Source organism: Octopus bimaculoides, chromosome 22, assembly GCF_046866305.1.
Source record: "Octopus bimaculoides isolate indiv1 chromosome 22, ASM4686630v1, whole genome shotgun sequence".
Classification (NCBI taxonomy): domain Eukaryota; kingdom Metazoa; phylum Mollusca; class Cephalopoda; order Octopoda; family Octopodidae; genus Octopus; species Octopus bimaculoides.
In genome coordinates, this window is record NC_142949.1 from 26500392 (window position 1) to 26521572 (window position 21181).

Consider the following 21181-nt stretch of genomic DNA (forward strand, 5'->3'; position numbering starts at 1 on the left):
CATTCTACATCTTAAAGAGTATATATAATTTGGTCCGCAGTTTGTTGTACATTAAAAAAACTGATGGGTGGAATACTTTTGATCAGGACTGACCTAGGGCTAAACAAATATACCAACAGAAGAAATGAGAAAAATAATGTGAATAAAAACACTAAGATTTCAGAATTAGAAAATACAAATTTATTTTTCCATTTAAAATTATAAAATTAATGCAAAAGTTAAGCTTCAATAATTAAATTTTCTTTCCTTCAAGAATAGAATTTGACCAAAAATAGAAATATGTTTCTTTGTTCTTTTTTTAAAAAATTTTGTATGTGTGCACATACATGTCTTGTCAATTCTGAATAAAAGTTATTAAAACTTGGGCCAATCTATAATAAATGAAATTTAATACCTCCAAATGTGTCATAGGAACAATTAGCCTTAGAAAACATAACTGGTCCTATTAGCTCAGTAACAGAACTGGTAAGACCCCGTCCGAGTAACATTTGGTAATTAAGTAGTCAAACTGAAGCTGAATAGTCAACTTAAGGCACACCCAAGATGAGAATGGTATAATAGAAGGTATGCCTTATCTTCATGTGTCTGTGTATATACAATACACACACATACACAGATTATATCTACATACATCATCTTTATTTTAACATTCACTTTTCTTTGCTTAAATGGGTTGAACAGTGTTTTTTGAGTCAGATTTTCTTATGGCCAGGCGCTCTTCCTGTCACGAACCTTCACCTGTTTCCAAGGGAGGTAATATTTCCTCATGGCCAGACATGTTTTCACAAATTATCAGAAATGAATGACACTCGTTCACAACAATCACAAGATGTTAAAACAAGGAGACACACACACAAACATATATATATATGACAGGCTTTCTGTAAGTTCTCATGTACCAAATCTACTCAAGGCCTTGGTCAGCCTGGAGCTATAGTAGAAGACACTTTCCCAAGGTGTCCCACAGTAGGATTGAACATAAAACTATTTGGGTGGGAAGCAAACATCTTAACCATACAGATACGCTTGTGCCTGTGCTGTCCATCCATATATCAAGGTATTGACCAGACTTTGATTTTGTTCTACACTGCTAGTCACAATGTGCTTTGCATTGATGCAGCTTTTAAATGATTCCACCCCACTGGGTAGGGCAACATTCTGCCTGAGGAACACCATTCCATTGCAAGGTTGTCCAGTTACAGCTGAGTGGACTGAAGTATTGTGAAATGAAGTGTTTTGCTCAAGAACACAATGCATGCTGGTCTGAGAATCAAAACCACAATCTCACAGTTGTGAGTGTAACATTCTAACCGCTACACCATGTGTCATCAAACACACACACACACACATATATCATTCCGTATATCATACTTTAAGCAAATACACCGTGGAAAGCCTGCCAACTGCAGTTTCTGTCACAAGAAAGTAGCTCTTATAAACATAGTGTTAAAAAAATGCAGACAAAAATCATATATCTGCTTTAAGTATGACACACAGATTGCTATTTTTAAAGAATAAAGCTTCCATTGCTAAGAACAAATTTTTATTTAGCTGGCCGGCTAATTGTGACATCAGTGATTTTTCAGTCACAATTTTTCCATATTAGAAGGTTGGTAGTGGATACAAGGCTCAAAGCAGCAGAAATACATATTAAGCTATGCCACCATTGCTGCTGGACTATTTTCATCTGCTTCTGATATATTTTTGTGCTTTTTAACACTACACGTCTATAAGAGATGCTCTTTTGAGACAAACACCAGTTTAGCAGGCTTTCAATGTTATAACTACGTGTGATATACAGATTGCTATTTTAAACAAATACTGCTTCCATTAACCATAATAAATATGTGTGTGTGGAAACACGTGGCTTAGTGGTTAGGGTGTTGCACTCGTGATTGTAAGATTAAGGTTACAATTCCAGGACTGGGCAATGCATTGTGTGTTCTCGAGCAAAACACTTCATTTCTTGTTGCTCCAGACCACCAGAAGGGAATATATATGCCACAGAATCTGGGAAACTAGTTATATAAGCCTATATAGCAGGGGGAGGATCTTTCATCCTTATGTGTATACTTTAGCAATTATAACTGCAGGGTTCAGAAGTGCATGTGTACTGTGTGGTACCTTGAGCAAGTGTATCTACCACAAATCCAGAGTGACCAATACCTTGTGAGTGAAATTATTCAAATGGAAACAGTACAGAAACCTGCTATATATGTGTATGTGTGAATTTAGATCCATGAAGTTGCCACACACAATTCTGTTGATTAAAAATTGTGTCCAAAAGTAACATAACCACTTGTCAAATACAGATGAATGAAATAAGTATCAAAATAAAAAAAATATTCAGTACGATTGATTAAAATCATTAAAGGTGGTGCCCCAGCATGACCACACTTCAGTGACTTAAAATGAGCAAAAGCCTTTAAGTATATATGCAAAAGCAAAAAAAGAAAAGAGAGAAATATATATTTCTATATATATCTCTATTAAAATGTGTGCGCGTTAGATATACGTGTAGATTTTGTTGCGCTGAATTATTGGAAACCCTAAAATGGTCTGGTTATGTCATTAGTAAATGCAATGAAATTTGGGTAAAATGTTCACACTACATTAAAAACTCCTTTTTATAGTTTAAACCTGTTAGTTAAAATGCCTTGACTATCAGACTATTGGGGTACCCAAAGGCTGCATAAGCATCTGTGTGTTTTGCTTATGTTTTCATTAAATTCTTTGGAGTATTTGTGTAGATATGGAGTGTGTGCAGCAGTACTATATATGTGGAGACTTATATTGGGTGGAAAAAGGGATCAATAAGGTGGATGACCACCATGTTAGGGTGCTTTCGTGTATGTTTGGGTCAAACCCATTGGTGGATTCCCAGATGAATTTGGGGAATTGGTGACTATAGTCACAATGGGGCATGTAGGTATGCTAGAATGTACTTCCTTTCATGTGGGCATGGATTAAAAATTTCATATCTGCTATTCAAATAGATGCCTGAGTGCTGAGAGTTCTTTAATACAGCTCTTTTCTCAGTTAGACATAATCTGCACTTCCTGCTCCTATTGAAGTAAACTCTCCACTTTATGTTGTATTCTATGGCACTCTCCTTCAACTTGCACATGTACTTGCCCAGGGTTGTGATGCTTTGTCTCTCCAGGATGTTGAAATAGGACTTGTGGTTGTTGTATCAGGTTCTGAAAGGCTCTTCAGTTACACCCACATACTTTAGCACATTTGGCTCCCCATTTAGTCCAATTGCTGTTACCTCTGCCATAATGGTTTCTATATTACAGTGGACATGTGGTACTCCTACATGAGCATCCTGTCTCTGTCTCAGGTGTGGGCCTACCAACTAATATCTTTTTTACATTAGGTGCACAACCAAAAGAAGCCCTCAGGGTGTGCCTATTTAATATTTCACTGAACCTATTTGTATCAGGGAAGTGTTTGTCTGCTAAGCTAAGGAAATTCTTACCCATGTGAGTTTTAATGCTTCTCACCTCAAACAACAGAGAGCAGTCACCATATTTTCTTCTATAACTGCCATCTCTGAAGAGTGTAGGGTTAAATAATTGAGCTGTTATCTAACACCCCATCGAACCCCAATGTGAAACAAATTAGTTAGATTGTCTGTAATGGATATATAATACTGTACATGTCAATTAATACATATACATACATACATACATATATATATGTGTGTGTGTGTGTGTTATATATACATACAAATATCCATTTGTCTTTGTATAAATGCGTAGACAGACAGACAGATAGATAGATAGATAAAGAGAGAGAGAGAAAAGAGAAACAGATAGATGCAAAAGAGAGATAGAAAGAGAGAGCAAGTTTATTCATCAAGGTTTGTAATTTTAAACACCCACGCCCAGTCACAGGGTAAGCGTGATGCAGGGATGTTTGGGAGGATAATTTTAAGCCCAATTGAAGGAAAGTAAATGTATCCAATTGGTTTTGGATAACCAAGCATGTAGACATCTGTTCTTGACGTTATTTTTACAGCTCCAAGGATGATAATATTAGTAGTTGGCCAAAACAACATAGTAGCATACACAACTTTTGTGTTGTTTTCCATTTTACTGGTATACCTGGAGGAGAGAGAAATAGCAAAACAAGAAAAACAGATAATGGCATAGAGTGATCATGTATTCATACACACACACACACACACAAACACACACACATAGAGTGGCTGTGTAGTAAGTAACTTGCTTACCAACTACATGGTTCCGGGTTCAGTCCCACTGCTTGGCACCTTGGGCAAGTGTCTTCTACTATAGCCTCGGGCCGACCAAAGCCTTGTGAGTGGATTTGGTAGTCGGAAACTGAAAGAAGCCCGTCGTATCATCATCATCGTTTAACGTCCGCTTTCCTTGCTAGCATGGGTTGGACGATTTGACTGAGGACTGGTGAAACCAGATGGCTACACCAGGCTCCAATCTGATTTGGCAGAGTTTCTACAGCTGGATGCCCTTCCTAACGCCAACCACTCAGAGAGTGTAGTGGGTGCTTTTTACGTGCCACCGGCACGAAGGCCAGTCAGGCGGTACTGGCAACGGCCATGCTCAAAATGGTGTATTTTATGTGCCACGCACACAAGAGCCAGTCCAGGGGCACTGGCAACGATCTAGCTCGAAAGTACTTACACATTCCACGGGCACAAGTGCCAGAAAGGCGTCGCTTGGCACATGTGTGTGTATGTTTGTGTGTCTGACACTGGCATTGTCATTGGCCGATGCCAGTGTCAGGTCAAGGTCCTGTGGCACGTAGAGGGTGTTTTTTATGTGCTGGTAGCATGTTCACTGTGAAGGACTGATGCAGGATGGATCGAAACAATCACCGTGAGCAATAAAGTTTCTCAGATGTTCCATTTTCTGTCTCTATCATTTGCTGTATATATATGTATTCATATATGTATGTGGAGGCGCAATGGCCCAGTGGTTAGGGCAGCGGACTCGCAATCATAGGATAGCGGTTTCGATTCCCAGACCGGGCGTTGTGAGTGCTTATTGAGCAGAAACACATAAAGCTCCACGAGGCTCCGGCAGGGGATGGTAGCGAACCCTGCTGTACTCTTCCACCACAACTTTCTCTCACTCTTACTTCTTGTTTCTGTTGTGCCTGTAATTCAAAGGGTCAGCCTTGTCACACTGTGTCACGCTGAATATCTCCGAGAACTACGTTAAGGGTACACGTGTCTGTGGAGTGCTCAGCCACTTGCACGTTAATTTCACGAGCAGGCTGTTCCATTGATCGGATCAACTGGAACCCTCGATGTCGTAAGCGACGGACTGCCAACAACATATATGTATATGCCCTCCACACCGTTGAATTATTCTACTGTCTTATAAAGTATGAATGGCACATTGCTACATGTTTTGCAAGGTACACTATGTCAGCTAAATGATGGCTGACCTGGGCTAAACAACAAAAACAACAACTTCAGACAAATGAATATAATGAAAGGAAGTATTCTTACCAAACTTTCTTTGTATATGTGTCGTTCTGGTGGGTCCAAGGTTTGCTGGCATAGATGGCCTCTCCATTGACTTTGAGCCATTGACCAACTTGGATCAATCGTTCTTCAAAAATTGGAGCAATACGTCCATCGTGGGTGGGTCCAACGTTCATTAGAAGATTTCCTCCACAGCTAAGAATCAATTAGTTGATACAATCAATCGACAACAACAGCATTAGCAAGCAAAGTCACAGTAATTATCATTATCATTATTATTATTATTATTGCCTTTGCACAGCTTCTAACACTGGAGATGTACTACAGTGTCAGCTGTTCACTACCAGCGAACTAAGGTAACACCTCTTATTTTTCGAGCGGTTTTCTGCAAGTGCTCCACCCTTATTGCAGCCCCTATTTGTTCTATGTACTTCTCGAGATTTTTGCCCACTGTTCCCAGGGCTCTATTATTATTATTATTATTATTATGGCTAATCACCACAAGCCACCACCCCAGCCAAATCGTTGGAGAAGAGAACATGGATCCAGCTTGAAAAATCAGGCAACATGACCGAACAGTCTACGTTGACATTCTTGAATCATACAAGATGGACTCAGCTGTTTATCAAAAAGCAAAGTCTCATAGTCACCAACATAATACAAGATCACAGTGACTGGACATAAAAACACATAACTTCTACAACTGCTTGACCAATCTCCCCAATTAAGCAACCTAGCCATGGCCTCATTTAATATAAAAGCATTCATGTCCACAACTATTTGACCTACCCTACCCTATCAATACATCTACCCCTATCCTTGATCTCTTCAAACAAGAACATAGAACTTCAAACAACAATTTTGTTTTCTAACATAAACACATGGCTTTTAATAACGATGGTAGGAATAGCTGATTAAATCAGCCCCAGTACTTAACTGGTACTTTAATTCCATTAATTCCTGAAAAGGATGTAAAATAAATTGTATTAGGGTCCATAACTAAATAATGTAAGGCATTCTGATTGATTCCCCAACAATTCTTTTAATCCACAAAAATAACAAAAATGAAAATACAAGATACCAAACAAAATGAGTACCAACCTGACAGTCTCAACCAGCAGAGATATCAGCCCTTCGATGGTATAAAAGTCGGCATAGTGAGCATTGCGTCGGAAAACCCAGGCATCTTTATCAATAGTCATGGCATTCTCCCATTTGTGAGTTATCAGTTTACCTGGATGAATGACATTTAGAAGAAGAAGAAGGTTTACTAATGATTATCTCCAGATCTATGTAAATTAATGTATCTTCTCTTTTTTGTGATGATACATTGGGGTTTAAAGTAGACTTGGTCAAGGAACTGGGCTGAGGCATCTTCCATTGGCTCACCACTGGTAGGGTAGTGTTAGTAGGGTATATGTAGGTGTGGTGTCAGCATTTATATATATGGCATGAAATAATAAATGGAGGATAATAAAATTATTTAAACTTTTATTTAACTCAGAAATCTTATTTTAAGCTTTAAGTAGAAAAGATGAAGTTAACAGACAGAATAATGTATTTTCTCTTCAATTTTGAAGAAGATTAAGTTAAGCCAAGCTCATGTCACAGTTTACCTCTTCAACTTTGAAGATCAAATTTTGTCAGCTTATTATCGTCAACAATAAAGGTTGACTTAATTAGAGTTCATGTTAGTTTATTTCTTCAATTTTGGTGCTGAAAGCAAGTTCATGTCAAATAGATCAATTCAAACTGAATGCATGTAACAGTTTATTTCATCAACTTTGAACAGATAACAGATATGCAGTGATCCTGTTATACATGGCCTCAAATCTACTTGATTCAAATCAAGCAGAGTTGAGACTGGTTTAACAGGATTACACACATCAGTTGTTAGTTAATAACATCTGAAGTTGTGTCACAATTACTACAGCTGTAGTAATTTCCAACAGGCTGTTATCATATATAGAAAAAAATTGGTCTCACCTGCCTAAATGTCACACAAAATGCTGTTATATATCTACCTTAGGAACCTGTGATGTTGCTTAACTGGTACTATCATTTTGTACTCACCAGGGTTATATCTATCTTTGCAAGTGTAAAAGTCTCCATGGTGACAAGAAATTCCAGCTCCCCATCGGTCATTAACCACAACAGTGTCTTTCACTGGACTGGAAGAGAAAGACAGAGAAATGGAGGAAAATTTAAGATCATTAAAGATATTTTAGGTATTGAACGATCACAATGTAAAAGATGTACCTGAAAGACAGACAGACAGAGGGGGAGTGAAATGGTTGAATTAAGATGGAAGCAGGGGTGGTGTTGAAATTAAGAAAGAAAGAAACATGAGAGTGAATTAGAGAGGGTGGGGTGACTCGAGAGAAACAGGGGTGAGCTAGAGAGTAAAGGAAGATACAATAAAGAGGAGAGAATTAAAAAGGAATTTCAGAGTCAATGATTGAGGTAAGAATTTGGTTAAAAATGTTTAATTTGAAATATGTGCAGAAGTCATTTTCACTTTCAGGACAAAAATGTTATACCAATGCTGCCATGGAAATAAGAGAAAATTTTCCTGAAATTCCTATGAAACATAGAATTTTCCACATATTGTCCACACTGTATATTGTTTATCTATCACACCAAAAACAATTAGTTTACTTAATCAACCCATTTTTTTTTTCAGATCCAGATGTCTATGTTTAAATTTACTCTCATCACAAGAGCTAATCGTACAGATAACACTCTACTCACCACAAACAAACAAACATTAACTGCTACAATTCAACAACTTCATATAATTAATCGCCAAGTTGGCCCATACAACTATGGTCTTTTTACCTTTGCATACATTTTTTAATAATAATAATAATAGTAATAATAATAATATATATATATATATATATATATATATATATAAAATATATATAGTTTTAGGGAAAATAACCAATTTTCAAGAACTCATCGATGAAAATCCACTATCACATATAGAAAAATTAATAATTAAAAGCACAATAAATGAGTATAATATAAAGTAAAGTAAATATCATAAGATAAATATAATATAATAAATATAATAAATACTTTACTTTATATTATACTCATTTATTGTGCTTTTAATTATTAATTTTTCTATATGTGATAGTGGATTTTCATCGATGAGTTCTTGAAAATTGGTTATTTTCCCTAAAACTATATATTTTATATATACTTTATCTATAAGGCTCAATTTAATTTTAATTTTTTATAAATTGATTTTAATTGAGTTTTTTACCTGTAATTTTGGATTTTGTCCCTAATATTATTATATATATATATATATAAATATATATATATATATATATATATATATATATATATATATATAGTGGCTGTATAGTAAGTAGCTTACTTACCAACCATATGCTCTTGGGTTTAGTCCCACTGTGTGGCACCTTGGGCAAGTGTCTTCTACTATAGCTTCGGGCTGACCAAAGCCTTGTGAGTGGATTTGGTAGACGGAAACTGGAAGAAGCCCGTCGTATATGTATTTACATATATATATGTGTGTGTGTGTGTGTATGTGTATGTTTGTGTGTCTGTGTTTGTCCCCCCAACATTGATTGACAACCGATGCTGGTATGTTAACGTCCCCATAACTTCGGCAAAAAAGACCGATAGAATAAGTACTAGGCTTAAAAAGATTTGCTTGACTTCAGGCGGTGCTCCAGCATGGCCGCAGTCAAATGACTGAAACAAGTAAAAGAATAAAAGAGTATATATACATACCCAGGCCTATTCCTCACTTTTTTGTTTTTAGGAGGGGTAACCAAAACAAGACATATCAGGTATTCCATTCATTTCCCAGCTCAAAGGGGCCAGTCCTGTTCTATGCTCTAGCCAAGGCGCAGAATGCAACCCCCAATATCAGCAGTGGGACCCGATAACATATGCTGGTTTACTGCCACCACATCATGCTGGTTTCATACCCCTTTGAGCAACATCAAAATTCACTCGTCCTTCCACAAATACTCTCCAAGCTTTCCTATCATTTATAAACTCTCAAAGACCATCAATTTCAGGTAAGTGTGTAAGTTGATTAAATTGATTCCAGTATTCAATCCCAAAAGATGAAAGGCAAAGTTGACCTCAGTAGAATCTAAACACAAAACATAAGGACAGATGAAATGCCTGGCATGCTACCAGTTCTGCAAGCCTGCTACCTTAGTTATTATTATTATTATTATTATTATTATTAATAATAATAATAATAATAATAATAATAATAATAATAATAATAATAATAATAATAATAATAATAATAATCACTACCATTTGAGCATGATCGTTACCAGCGTCGCCTTACTGGCACTTGTGCTGGTGGCACGTGAAAAAACATTCAAGTGAGGTAGTTGCCAGTGCCGCTGGACTGGCTCCTGTGTGGGTGGCACATAAAATACACCATCTTGAGCGTGGCCGTTGCCAGTACAGCCTGACTGGCCCTCATGCCGGTGGCACGTAAAAGCATCCACTACACTCTCGGAGTGGTTGGCACTAGGAAGGGTATCCAGCTGTAGAAACTCTGCCAGAGCAGATTGGAGCCTGGTGCAGCCATCTGGTTCGCCAGTCCTCAGTCAAATCGTCCAACCCATGCTAGCATGGAAAGCAGACATTAAACGATGATGATGATCATCATCATCATCATCGTTTAACGTCTGTCTTCCATGCTAGCATGGGTTGGATGGTTTGACAGGAGCTGGCTAGGCAGAAGACTGCACCAGGCTTAAGTGTCTGTTTTGGCAGGGTTTTTATGGCTGAATACCCTTCCTAACACCAGCCACCCCACAAAGTGGATTGAGTGCTTTTTACATGGCATCAGCACAAGCAAGGTCAGTTTTGGCATGGTTCTTACAACTGGATGACCTCCCAAACATCAACCACTTTACAGTGTGGCTTGGGTGCTTTGTATGTGACACCAGCACTGATAGGGTCACCAAGTGACTTGCAAGATGAAGATCCTTTGAGAGGGGAGGGGTTATTGGAAGAGGTGATCTTGTGCCAGATGACGAAAGGTTAGAGCGTGACAGAGAGACAGAAACAGGTGTCTTACTATAGAGGAGAGACATGATTACCCACTCAGAAAGAGAAAGAGAGAGAGAGAGTGATCAAGACTGAGGCCAGAAACAGATGTGTTGCTGAAGAGGAGATATGTGGTTAAACAGTCAGAGGGAAAGAGAGAGAAGGAGAGAGGTGTGGCGAAATCTTGACATCTAAGATTACTTGTTGGAGCCTGATGTTAGGAATTCTTCTTTTCCAAAAGTCTAATCTGTTGTGTGTACATGAATAATAATAATAATAATAATAATAATAATAATAATAATAATAATAATAATAATAATAATGATGATGATGATGATAATAATAATAATGATAATAATAATAATAATAATAATAATAATAATAATAATAATAATAATAATAATAATAATGATGATGATAATAATAATAATAATGGTGATGATAAAAACCTGTCATTATAGAGCCATGCAATAAACTCTGTCGAATTCCAGTATTTATCTGTTGCTTCCCAATCACCATCTGACCAAATTACATCAGGTTTGTAATTCATAACCAGTTCATACAACTCAGGCATAGTTTTCTCCTAAGGACATATTGAAATACATAGTTATTTAGGAAAGAAACACTGAGGACAGACGGACGGATAGATGGACACACACACACACACAAAGATAAAGAATCAAATGAAAAAGTTATTTTTTTAATGCTATTCAGATTGTCTTTTACGAGAGTGATGCACAATATTTTCCAGATGTTCCACAAAATTATTGAAGAGAACTTCAAAGAATACCAAATATAAATTAACTTTTAACTGCATTAAGCTACACAATATGGTAGGATATACGACTTGCTGTGAACCACCATAACTTTGGTGTGGATCACTGGCGGTCTAGGCGAATAAATATAGAGAATTTCCTAGTTACTGAATATAAATAGAGACACCAACACAAGGAATACTTGTGGAATATTCTTATCAAAAATTTCTACCAAGTACATACATGGTCTGATTAATAAGTATCTATACATGGTCTGATTAATAAGTATCTGGACTGTTGCTATAGTAACAAAGCTAAAGCACAGAGAGTGAAGCTGCTTGGCACAGATTGACCTTGAACTCTGCTGTGCATGTGCACTAAGTTTTAACATTCTAGCTCACTTCCACCGTTTACAGCAGTGCTTGGAAGGAAGGTGTGTAGCATGTGATCATCACATTGACCGTGAGAGAGAAAGTTGAGCAGAGAATCTGCATCAAATTTTGCCAAAGGCATGGCAAAACCGGCTGAGAGGTCTATGCAAAGTTTTTAAGTTTTCATTGTTCTTAATACAATCAAGAAATTTTGTGCAACTGAAACCTGAGTGTCTTTTTGGCCAGCACATAGAGTGCACATAAATTTTGAAACATATGTAGGAATTAAAGGAACTTATTGATTATACGCGTTTTGCTCCATTTATTATTATTCTTCATATATATATATATATATATATATATATATATATATATATATATATATATATATATGTATATATGTATCAAGATATATATATATATGTGTGTGTGTGTGTGTGGAGGCACAATGGCCCAGTGGTTAGGGCAGTAGACTTGCAGTCGGAGGATCGTGATTTCGATTCCCAGACCAGGCATTGTGTGTGTTTATTGAGCGAAAACATCTAAAAGCTGCATGAGGCTCCGGCAGGGGGTGGGTGGCGACCCCTGTTGTACTCTTTCGCCCCAACTTTCTCTCACTCTTTCTTCCTGTTTCTTGAGTAACGCTGTGATGGACTGGAATCCTGTCCAGCTGGGGGGAACACATATGCCATAGAAACCGGGAAACCGGGCTCATGAGCCTGGCTAGGCTTTAAAAGGGTGCATAAATAATATATATATATATATATACACACAGCCAATGAGTACAGTGGTCACTAAAGTGACAGGGGGTGCTAATAAGAACTAGCATTGCTAGAAATAAGAGTCAAAACAACTCTTAGCCACGTGAGAGCACTTTTCTAAAAGCTGACAAGGGAGACAGACTCCCTCCCTACGACAAGTGAGATGGAGTCATATCAGCGCTGATTTCAGATTTAATCCATCTTCATCAGTGACCAAATACTCCGTTGCCGAGGGTTAAATTATATATATTAAGTGTATGATTAATTTATGGAATGAAGTTCGACAAATCCAATCATATTTGTCAAAAATGGAGGAGATAAGATGTTAAAAAGTTGTATGAAGTTTATTCATGCATACAATTGTTTCGAACATAGATATAAATTCATATTTGAATTTGAAAATTATCAAAGTACTCATCAGTGCAGAGAGAAAATAATGATAGGAACTTAAAAAAAAGAACAGAGAAGTTGGATCTATGAGTTTCATGTTTATCTGTTCCTATCTGTATGCGATAGTGATGGGAGTCATGTCAAAAGACACACAGATTAAAAGAGAGGCAGACTAACAGACAGATAGACAGACAAAGATAAGCAGGAATTGGTCTGAACTTACCCTAACAAACCTTTGGGTTGTAAAATTGTTGGCTTTGTCTTGTAGATAAATGGGGTGGAACCATTCAAAGAGAGAATGGTACAGACCAAAATGGATCGGAGTCTTCTTGATGGCAGCTGCAAGTTCACCTGAAGGATGAGGGAGAGAAAAAGAAGTCACCTGTAATTGTTTTGTTAGGTATTGGTGGTGGTTGTATTGGTGGGGTGTAAGGAGTGATAGGAATAAATATACTGATGTGAGAGTGAAGAATATGCCAATGGAGGAGGAGGAGGATAACAGTGGTGGTAGTGTTGAAGATTTTCAGGAAAATATAAACTAACCAACAAGGTCTCGTTTTGGCCCCACAGCTTTTGAGTTCCAATTCCAAGAGTATTTAGATGGCCAGTTGGTGTACCCTTCATGGTGTTTGCTTGTTAGAACAATGTACCTAACAAAAGAATTTAGAAAGCAATAAATTAACCCTTAAACAGCAGGAAAGGGTTGTATGAAAGTGTGTGCCAAACGAGCAAAAAACAAAAATAATCTCTTTTTTTCTTAACAGTAATTTTTATATTCATTTTCACTTGAAATAAGTACAAAAAAAAAACTATAATTGTTAGTCTTTTGCACAATAAAATTTACAATCTCATTACAAATCTTATTAAATACAATCTTATTAAAAACTGCCATAAAATACTGACTTTCCTTTGATAATGGCCGAATCCATGTAAAATTTTTGAAACATCAATTGATGATGTCCACTGTTCTTTAATGAAAGATCAATTGATGATGTCAGCTATTTAAGAGTTAATCAATTAATTAACCTTGCATGTGTAAACGAAGCAGGGTTATTGTAGTCAGTTGTTTTAGTCTGTTTGTCTGTGTGTTTACTAAATTAATGGAAAACGGCTGAATGCATTTTCACCAAATTTGGCAAAAATACTCACTGGGTGAGTGGCTTGAAGTCATCAAATTTTGGTTTGATTATCTTCAAAACTAGCAGACAGGTGAAACAAAATGTTTTTTTTCTTTATTACATATGCATAAACAATAAGCAGGGGAAATACCTCTTGATGGCATTTTCTTGAAATATGAATTCATCTGAGAATATATTTATTAAATTAAATCTTATTTTAACCTTGTGTACATGCAGGGGATGCATTGCCCCCACCACCACCCTCCGATGCCTTTTGTTTTTCATTTATCTTTTTTCATTGTTTCAGCCACTAACTGAACTATGACCATGCTGGGAGCATTGCCTTGAAGGGTTTGTTCAACCCCAGTACCCATTTTTCTTTTTTCAGTCAGGTACTTATTTTTTCAGTCGTTTTTGCCAAACTGTTAAGTTACTATCATGTAAGGGACACTTTTTCATTTCCAGTTTTCCCTAAAAACATATCTGGTTGTGGGGAAATATTATCTTGCTTGGAAACAGTTGAAGATTAGTGACAGGAAGGGCATCCAGTCATAGAAAATCTGTCTTAATGAATTCCATCTGACTCATGCCGAGCGTGATCATTGCTAGACAGAACATGGCTCAAATTAGTATTTACTTTGAATATATTTTGATTGGCTGGGGAGAATTGCATGATTAGGTTTATAAATTTTTGTGAGCTCCTCCTATACATCCCATCCCATCTTTAATGTCATATGACAATATGTTTGTTCTGTAAGTTAAATTTGTCATAGTTGAGTGATAAAGGATGATGACATGTGATTCAGACATTGAGATCATGTGATTATTGAAATATTATCGTATTAATTTTATAAATTGAGTATTGGGGTTTGTGGTTGTTGATTTTTCTACAAGTTGTAACTCAGGATATATATATTAATTTCTTTTTGTGTGTTTTGTATGATATATAAATATTATTTAAATATAAAAAATAATAAGTTCTTAATGGTATATAGATTTAAATTATATTTGAGTATAAAATATATTGTTTAATCTTATTGTTTTTGATAATAGTTAATAATATTAATTTGTGTATAGTGTTGTTTATAAGTTAAATTAAATTGATTATAAGTATGTATTTCTTTAGAATATTAGATAATAATAGGGTACTACTAAAGCAGCGCGGACCCGAACGCGCTAGCTAGTCGTGAGTGGTCGATCCTAACCCTAACCCTATTCCTAACCCTAAACACGTATTCATGGGTTAGGGATAGGGTTAGGGATAGGGATAGGGTTAGGGATAGGGTTAGGGTTAGGGACAGGGTTAGGGTTAGGGATAGGGTTTGGATCGACCACTCAAGACTAGCTAGCGCGGACGCATGACTGCGCAATCGGGTCCGCGCTGCTTTAGTAGTACCTAATAATAGTTCTACATGACACATTCTACAAGTATCCGAAGTTTCAAAGTGTTTAGTTAAAAAAAAAATTAATTAAAAAGTCTGTACGTCAAATTGAATAGATCCGAAATAACAATTGAATGTAACTCAAACCAACATTTATAGGCTTTGAATAATAATAATAAAAACTATGGCTACAATGTCCTTCCTGGTAATTGAAAAAATGAGGCCATGACTTGGACAAATGTCACACTCGTGTTGGATCAGGGGAACAACATCATTTAACAAGAGAAACAAAAATAAACAACAACCTGGCACCGGATTTAGTAAATATTTCTGCCCACTGGTTTGGGTCGTAAAACTCTGTGGTGAACATCGGAGCAAAATCCTGGTAGGTGAAACCTGGCCTGTAATTGTCCTTCATAAATTTCACATAGGCAGGACTCTGTTCCGCTACAAGGTACCACCAGAACCAAGCAGAGCGAAAGCTGGGCACAGAAAACACACCCCAATGTAGGAAGATGCCGATTTTGGCCTCGTCATACCATTTTGGTATGGGACGTGTGTCAAGAGATTGCCAATCGGGTGTGTATGGACCACTAGAGTCGCTGGTCCGAAATGCTGCAACGTCCCAGGATAAACTTGTTAGAGACAATATAAGAACTAAGAATAATATCGATGACGGCCTCCAAACAGACACATTTAACTCCGAAGCCATCTTTGTCGTGGCTTGCATTCAAAACCTAGGTTTATATTTCCGCGTGAGTGATTATTAAACTATAAAAGAAAGAAAAACAAACGTTTGACTACTGCTGCTGTTGATACAGCTGCTAATGTTCTCAACGTCTGGTATTGTTTACAACTGCTAATGTTCTCAACGTGTGCTGTTGCCACTACTACTATGTATTTAGCCAGTGCGTGGCTGGTACTTCCTTTTTACGACTCTCCCACCCGCACGATTTTCACTAGGGTGTTAGGGTCAGGGTTAGGGTTAGTTTTAGGGTTTAGGGTCAGGGTTTGGGTTTAGGGTTATGGTTAGGGACGGAATTCCCTAACCCTAACCCCTAACCTAACCCTAAACCCTAACCTAACCCTAAAACCCTAACCCTAACCCCAACACCCTAGTGAAAATCGTGCGGGTGTTAATCTGAAAATTTACCGAGCCAACACTCTTTCATAACTTTTGATTTTTCTTTTAAATCTTTAACATTTATAAAAAATATTTTAGAGATATTTCATTCATTTTTCCTGTTTCCCTTCTTACAGTTTATTATTAAGGCTTTTTAAATTAATAAATTAAGTACCAATTGGGCACTAGGTCGATGTAATGGACTAACCCCTTCCCCAAAATTTTAGGCCTAGTAGAGAAGATTATAAGTTTTCGACTTCGTTGTGTAAGCTGATCTCCATGACAACATGACTACATCGGCAAGGGGACTTTTCGATTGGCTAAATATAATTTAAACACTTGAAACTTCTTTATTATTAATTTCTAAAAAGAGAAAAAAGAAAAAAAAAAACTGAATGCGATTTTCGTCATCAGTATACAAGGATTTTTGAGATGAGATAGTGAAAGAAGAGAAGAAAGAAAAGAATGAAAGAAAGAGAAAGACAAAAAGGAAATGAAGAGTCAGAAAAGAAAAGGGAAGAAAGAAGGGAGAAAAAGAAAGGCAGGAAAGCAGAAAAGAGAAGGAATGAAAAATAGAAAGAAAGGAAAAAAAAAGAAAGAAGGAAAGAGAACGAAAGAAATAAGGAAAAACCAAAGAGAAAGGAAGAAGGAAGGAGACCGAAAAAAAAAAAGAGAGAAAGAAAAACAAAGAAGCCGAAAGGAACTGACGTGTGCAGTTGTATGTTCGAGTGGTTGTGTGTCATGTGACTTTGAGAAAGCGCGCCAAACTTCAATTAATCTGGGTTTGTCACTTCGGTTAATGAGGTAACGTCACAGTAATGACCGATCTTGGACTATCTTTGGATTTCAGTCGTGATGAGGAAGATGTCGAACCTATGACGGCTAATGAAGTCCTCTCGAAACTCGAAGAGGTTTGTTTTTAATAATTAATAACTGGTTATTTATTAGTATGATTACAGTTTAGTGCCCAACTCTCCCACCGATTTTGCTTTTTTATAACTTTGTTAGTAATGCATGGTTTTTAAGGAAATTTTGAAGAGATATTTTATACGAATGCTTAGATGACGATTCTGCCGAGGTAATTAAAAAATATTTGTGCGGAACATGAAATAGTCTTTAGTAGCCTGCTTCCCAACCACCTGGTTACAGATTCAGTCCCACTGCCTGGCACCTATATACTATCTACTATAAGCCTTGGGTCGACCAAAGCGTTTTGAGTGGATTTGGTAGACGGAAATTAATAGAAGCCCGTCGATTATATATGTGTATATGTTTGTCCCCTATCACCGCTTGACAACCGGTGTTGGTGTGTTTACGTCCCAGCTGAATTACAGCGATGTAAACATGCATATGCCCACGGGCATATAATATAATGGATAAGAGTGTGGGCTACTAACCCTTGGATTCTAATAAATAAATAGTATCAACAGAAAAAATAACATCAGCGACATACCTTAGAAATGAGAACAATGTACCCCATTAGTCAAATAAAGGGTTGGATTTGAAATTCCACCAGAACACCTGATGAAGGCTGGAGAGTACATCAGCCAAAATGTGATAACAACAAACAGACAGTATACCAGTTCTGGTTGTCAAGCAGTGGTGGGGCAAACACACACACACATATCAGTAAAGTAGCTAGTTAGAAAATCTCTGTTAGAGATAAAAATAGTAACTACACAGAGAAGTAATATTTGTTGCTACTTCAACATGGCTGTTCCATATGAACCAACATTTTTAACCCCAAGAGGAAGCTTCCTCTAGCTGGTTATCAATGCAATCTGTACTTGATATATATATATATTGCAAGCAGGGAGTGGACCCCTACCATCTTCTAACAACTTGACAGGACCAGTTGACCATCTGGTTTTGAGCTACTTTTGTTCATCCTCAGTGCTGGACACCTGTCTGCTAGAGATAATAGTTTACTGCAGCTCACAATATATAGAAAAATAGGTACCAATGAGTTACTGGTCTTGCAATAAGCTAAGTAGCTAGTTAGCACATCTCTATAAGAGATAAAAGTAGTAATTATACTGAGAAGTAATGTTTGTCACCACTTCAACATGGCTGTTCCATATGAACCGACTTGTTTCGGTTTCCATCTACTGAATCTACTCACAAGGCTTTGGTTGGCCTGAGGCTATATCAAAAGACACTTGCCCAAAGTGCCAAGCAGTGGGACTGAATCTGGAGTCATGTGGTTGGGAAGCAAACTTCTTACCACACAGCCACACCTCTGCCTATAATCCTTGGTATGTTATGTTTCAAAATAAGTAGACAATCACAACTGGAACATCACTGCAAACTTAGAGGCTAAATATTTCAGATAGATTAACTGAGACTATGTATTACAAGAAGCATTCCATCCAAAAGGTTTCAACAGGGTTTTCTGCACACCCACTTTCACATAAAAATCAGGTTGCACCAAAGCTTGTCTCTAATGATAAAAACTGAGAGTCAGCCAAAGAAGTTTTTTCAACATGGAATTAACTCACTCAAAGCTTCGTGTTTATGGTTCAGTCCTTCTCAGAAATTTTTATCTCAAATCAATTCAAGTTTTAATTATTTTGTCACTCAACTCAATTGACAACATTAAATTTGTCATTGGACAGTCACCTTCTCTGAGATGTTTTGTCATTGCTTATTTGGCATTAGGCATTTTAATGTTTCTCTCTAAAGCACTCAATACACTCTATAAAGTGGTTGGCATTAGGAAGGGTATCCAGTCATAGAAAATATGCCAAAGCTGACTTCAGAGTTTGGCACAGTCCTCTGACAAATTGTCCAACCCATGCCAGCATGGAAAATGGATGTTAGATGATGAGGGTGATGATGATCATGATCATGAAATTACAAATAATTAAGCATAGAGGTGCAGCCATGGCTGCATGGTTAAGAAGTTCACTTTGCAGCCACATGTAAAGACAGACAATATGCCACTAAGCATTTTGGGCTAACAGTTCTGCCTTTGGTCATAAATGACTGTAGGATTGTACCAAGAAAGTTCCCCTCTGAGGCACAAGTCTGGGCAAAATCGTTTACAGAAGACCAGCAATCACCCATGCATTCCAGCCTCCCCACTCCATGCCACCGATGTTATCCTAGGCAAAGGCAAAATCCGATACAGCTTGGCACCAGTGATGTTGCAACTCATTTCTACAGCTGAGTGAACTGGTGCAACGTGAAAATAAAGTGTCTTCCTCAAGAACACAACACACAGCATGGTCCAAGAATTGAACTCACTACCTCATTACCACAAAGTGTTTGTCATCATCATCATCATCCTGTTCTTCATAATTTTCTTTTTGTTTTTCAACCCTCTAGGCATGGCTAAACGAGAAGTTCTCTCCTGTTTTACTTGAATCCAAAACAGAAATTGTTGAATGCTTGCTTGAGCAGATTGGTGTCATGGAAGAGAATATCCGCAAGGCCAAAAAAGGAGATTTTAAGGTCAACGTCCACAGAATGGAGGTAAGTTTCAGGGATGATGTTGGGGGAACCATTTTTTAAAACTAACAATGAAATATGCACCTGTTATACTTTTTCAGCAATTCACAAGTCACTCCAGCTTTTGACCCTTCAATCATTAGTAGAGTCATATCTTCTTTCTGTTGTCCAGTGTGTTCTTCTTTGCTCAAGATTATACAGTGGCTTGAGGGAGCTTAGGTAGCTATTTCTGGGAGGTTTCACTAACATGTAAGGTACAAGAATACAAAGGAAAATAGATAAAAACAGCATGAATATCTTTATTAAGCCTTAAGGAACAACTTTTGCTTTGTGGTCAAGTTCACCATGTCTGCTATATTTAAATCTGAAGAATGTAGATGTAGATCTGAAAACAGAATGTGTATATGTGTCCTATAACTTTATGGTTTGACAGAGATAAAAAAATACCATATTTGACTGCATAAAAGATGCAGGGGTATATTAGATGCACCGTAATTTCTGCAGTGTATACTCAGATAAAGAAAAAAAAAATTTTGGTGCCATCAACCCTTTAGCATTCAAATTTTTCTGTCAAATGTAATGCTTATTTATTCATATTGATTTGAATTAGCCATGCATTACGTTGTAGCTTTGAGATTTCAATGATGTAATTGTTTATTTTTAGACTAATATTGTAGAACTGTGAGAGGCCGGATCTGACCAGTTTGAAGATAAAACAGGGCTGAATATTTTGGCTGGTTTAAATGCTAAAGGGTTAAATCATGTAATATAGACCTAACTTTACATATAGGACAGGGGATGGGGGTATTTTTTAATTATATTTTTTAGACGGTTTTTTGTGGTGGGGGGGAAAGTGCATCTTTTATACCATCAAGTGCAAGAAATTAGTGTTGACGTCGAAATGAGTGATTGAAACACTCGAAGATAGTGTCCCAGGAAGGCCATAATTCCAGTGACTGAAACCTGTCAGTAAAAAAGAAAAGAATTTATAGCTGGATTTTTGTCTCTTAAGTGTTGCATGCTAATTTTTTTTTTCTGTCTAATGAAGTTGGATCATAGAATTATCTTCATAATTCTTTTTTTTTTAAGATACTGATAGTTTTATTTAGTAACATATTTTTACTGGGGAAAAATAAATGAAATAAGAAAAACGAATGTAAAAGGGTGGCATTCTGGTTTAAGCAGCCCATGTAATCCTTTCTAACTTTTATTTTCTGGAATTTTCAGAATTTTTTTTTGCCAATTTGTGTTCTACACATGGGAATTCATACGATTGTGAAAAAAAAGTCTTTTTTGAATT

General features: G+C 36.9%; 2 protein-coding genes across 2 annotated transcripts in view; one reads left to right on the forward strand and one right to left on the reverse strand.

Moving 5' to 3' along the window:
* Positions 1-165: 165 nt before the first annotated feature.
* On the reverse strand, positions 166-16061 carry LOC106877605 (alpha-L-fucosidase). The gene is made up of 8 exons (XM_014926550.3): positions 15614-16061; positions 13352-13458; positions 13032-13159; positions 10981-11114; positions 7550-7647; positions 6578-6710; positions 5501-5671; positions 166-4109 (listed from the first exon to the last, which is right to left on the reverse strand). The coding sequence occupies exons 1-8, from the start codon at positions 16036-16038 to the stop codon at positions 3854-3856; spliced, it is 1452 nt and encodes a 483-aa protein (XP_014782036.1). The 5' UTR covers positions 16039-16061; the 3' UTR covers positions 166-3853.
* Positions 16062-17104: 1043 nt separating this feature from the next.
* Positions 17105-21181, forward strand: part of LOC106877606 (DNA replication complex GINS protein SLD5) — a 35111-nt gene continuing 31034 nt past the window's right edge. Inside the window, exons 1-2 of the mRNA XM_014926551.3 lie at positions 17105-17342; positions 19759-19905. Coding sequence (XP_014782037.2) covers positions 17250-17342; positions 19759-19905 — 240 coding nt within the window. The 5' untranslated portion in view covers positions 17105-17249. The remainder of the gene's footprint in view (positions 17343-19758; positions 19906-21181) is intronic.

What these genes read in the sequence shown, in the direction of transcription:
- LOC106877605 (XM_014926550.3), bottom strand. Translation starts at nt 16,038, where the DNA reads ATGCAAGCCACGACAAAGATGGCTTCGGAGTTAAATGTGTCTGTTTGG. An exon ending in CAACCCAAAGGTTTGTTAGG is followed by an intron (nt 11,115 to 13,031) that starts GTAAGTTCAGAC and finishes ATATGTCCTTAG; the next exon opens with GAGAAAACTATGCCTGAGTT. An exon ending in CAAAGATAGATATAACCCTG is followed by an intron (nt 6,711 to 7,549) that starts GTGAGTACAAAA and finishes TCATTCATCCAG; the next exon opens with GTAAACTGATAACTCACAAA.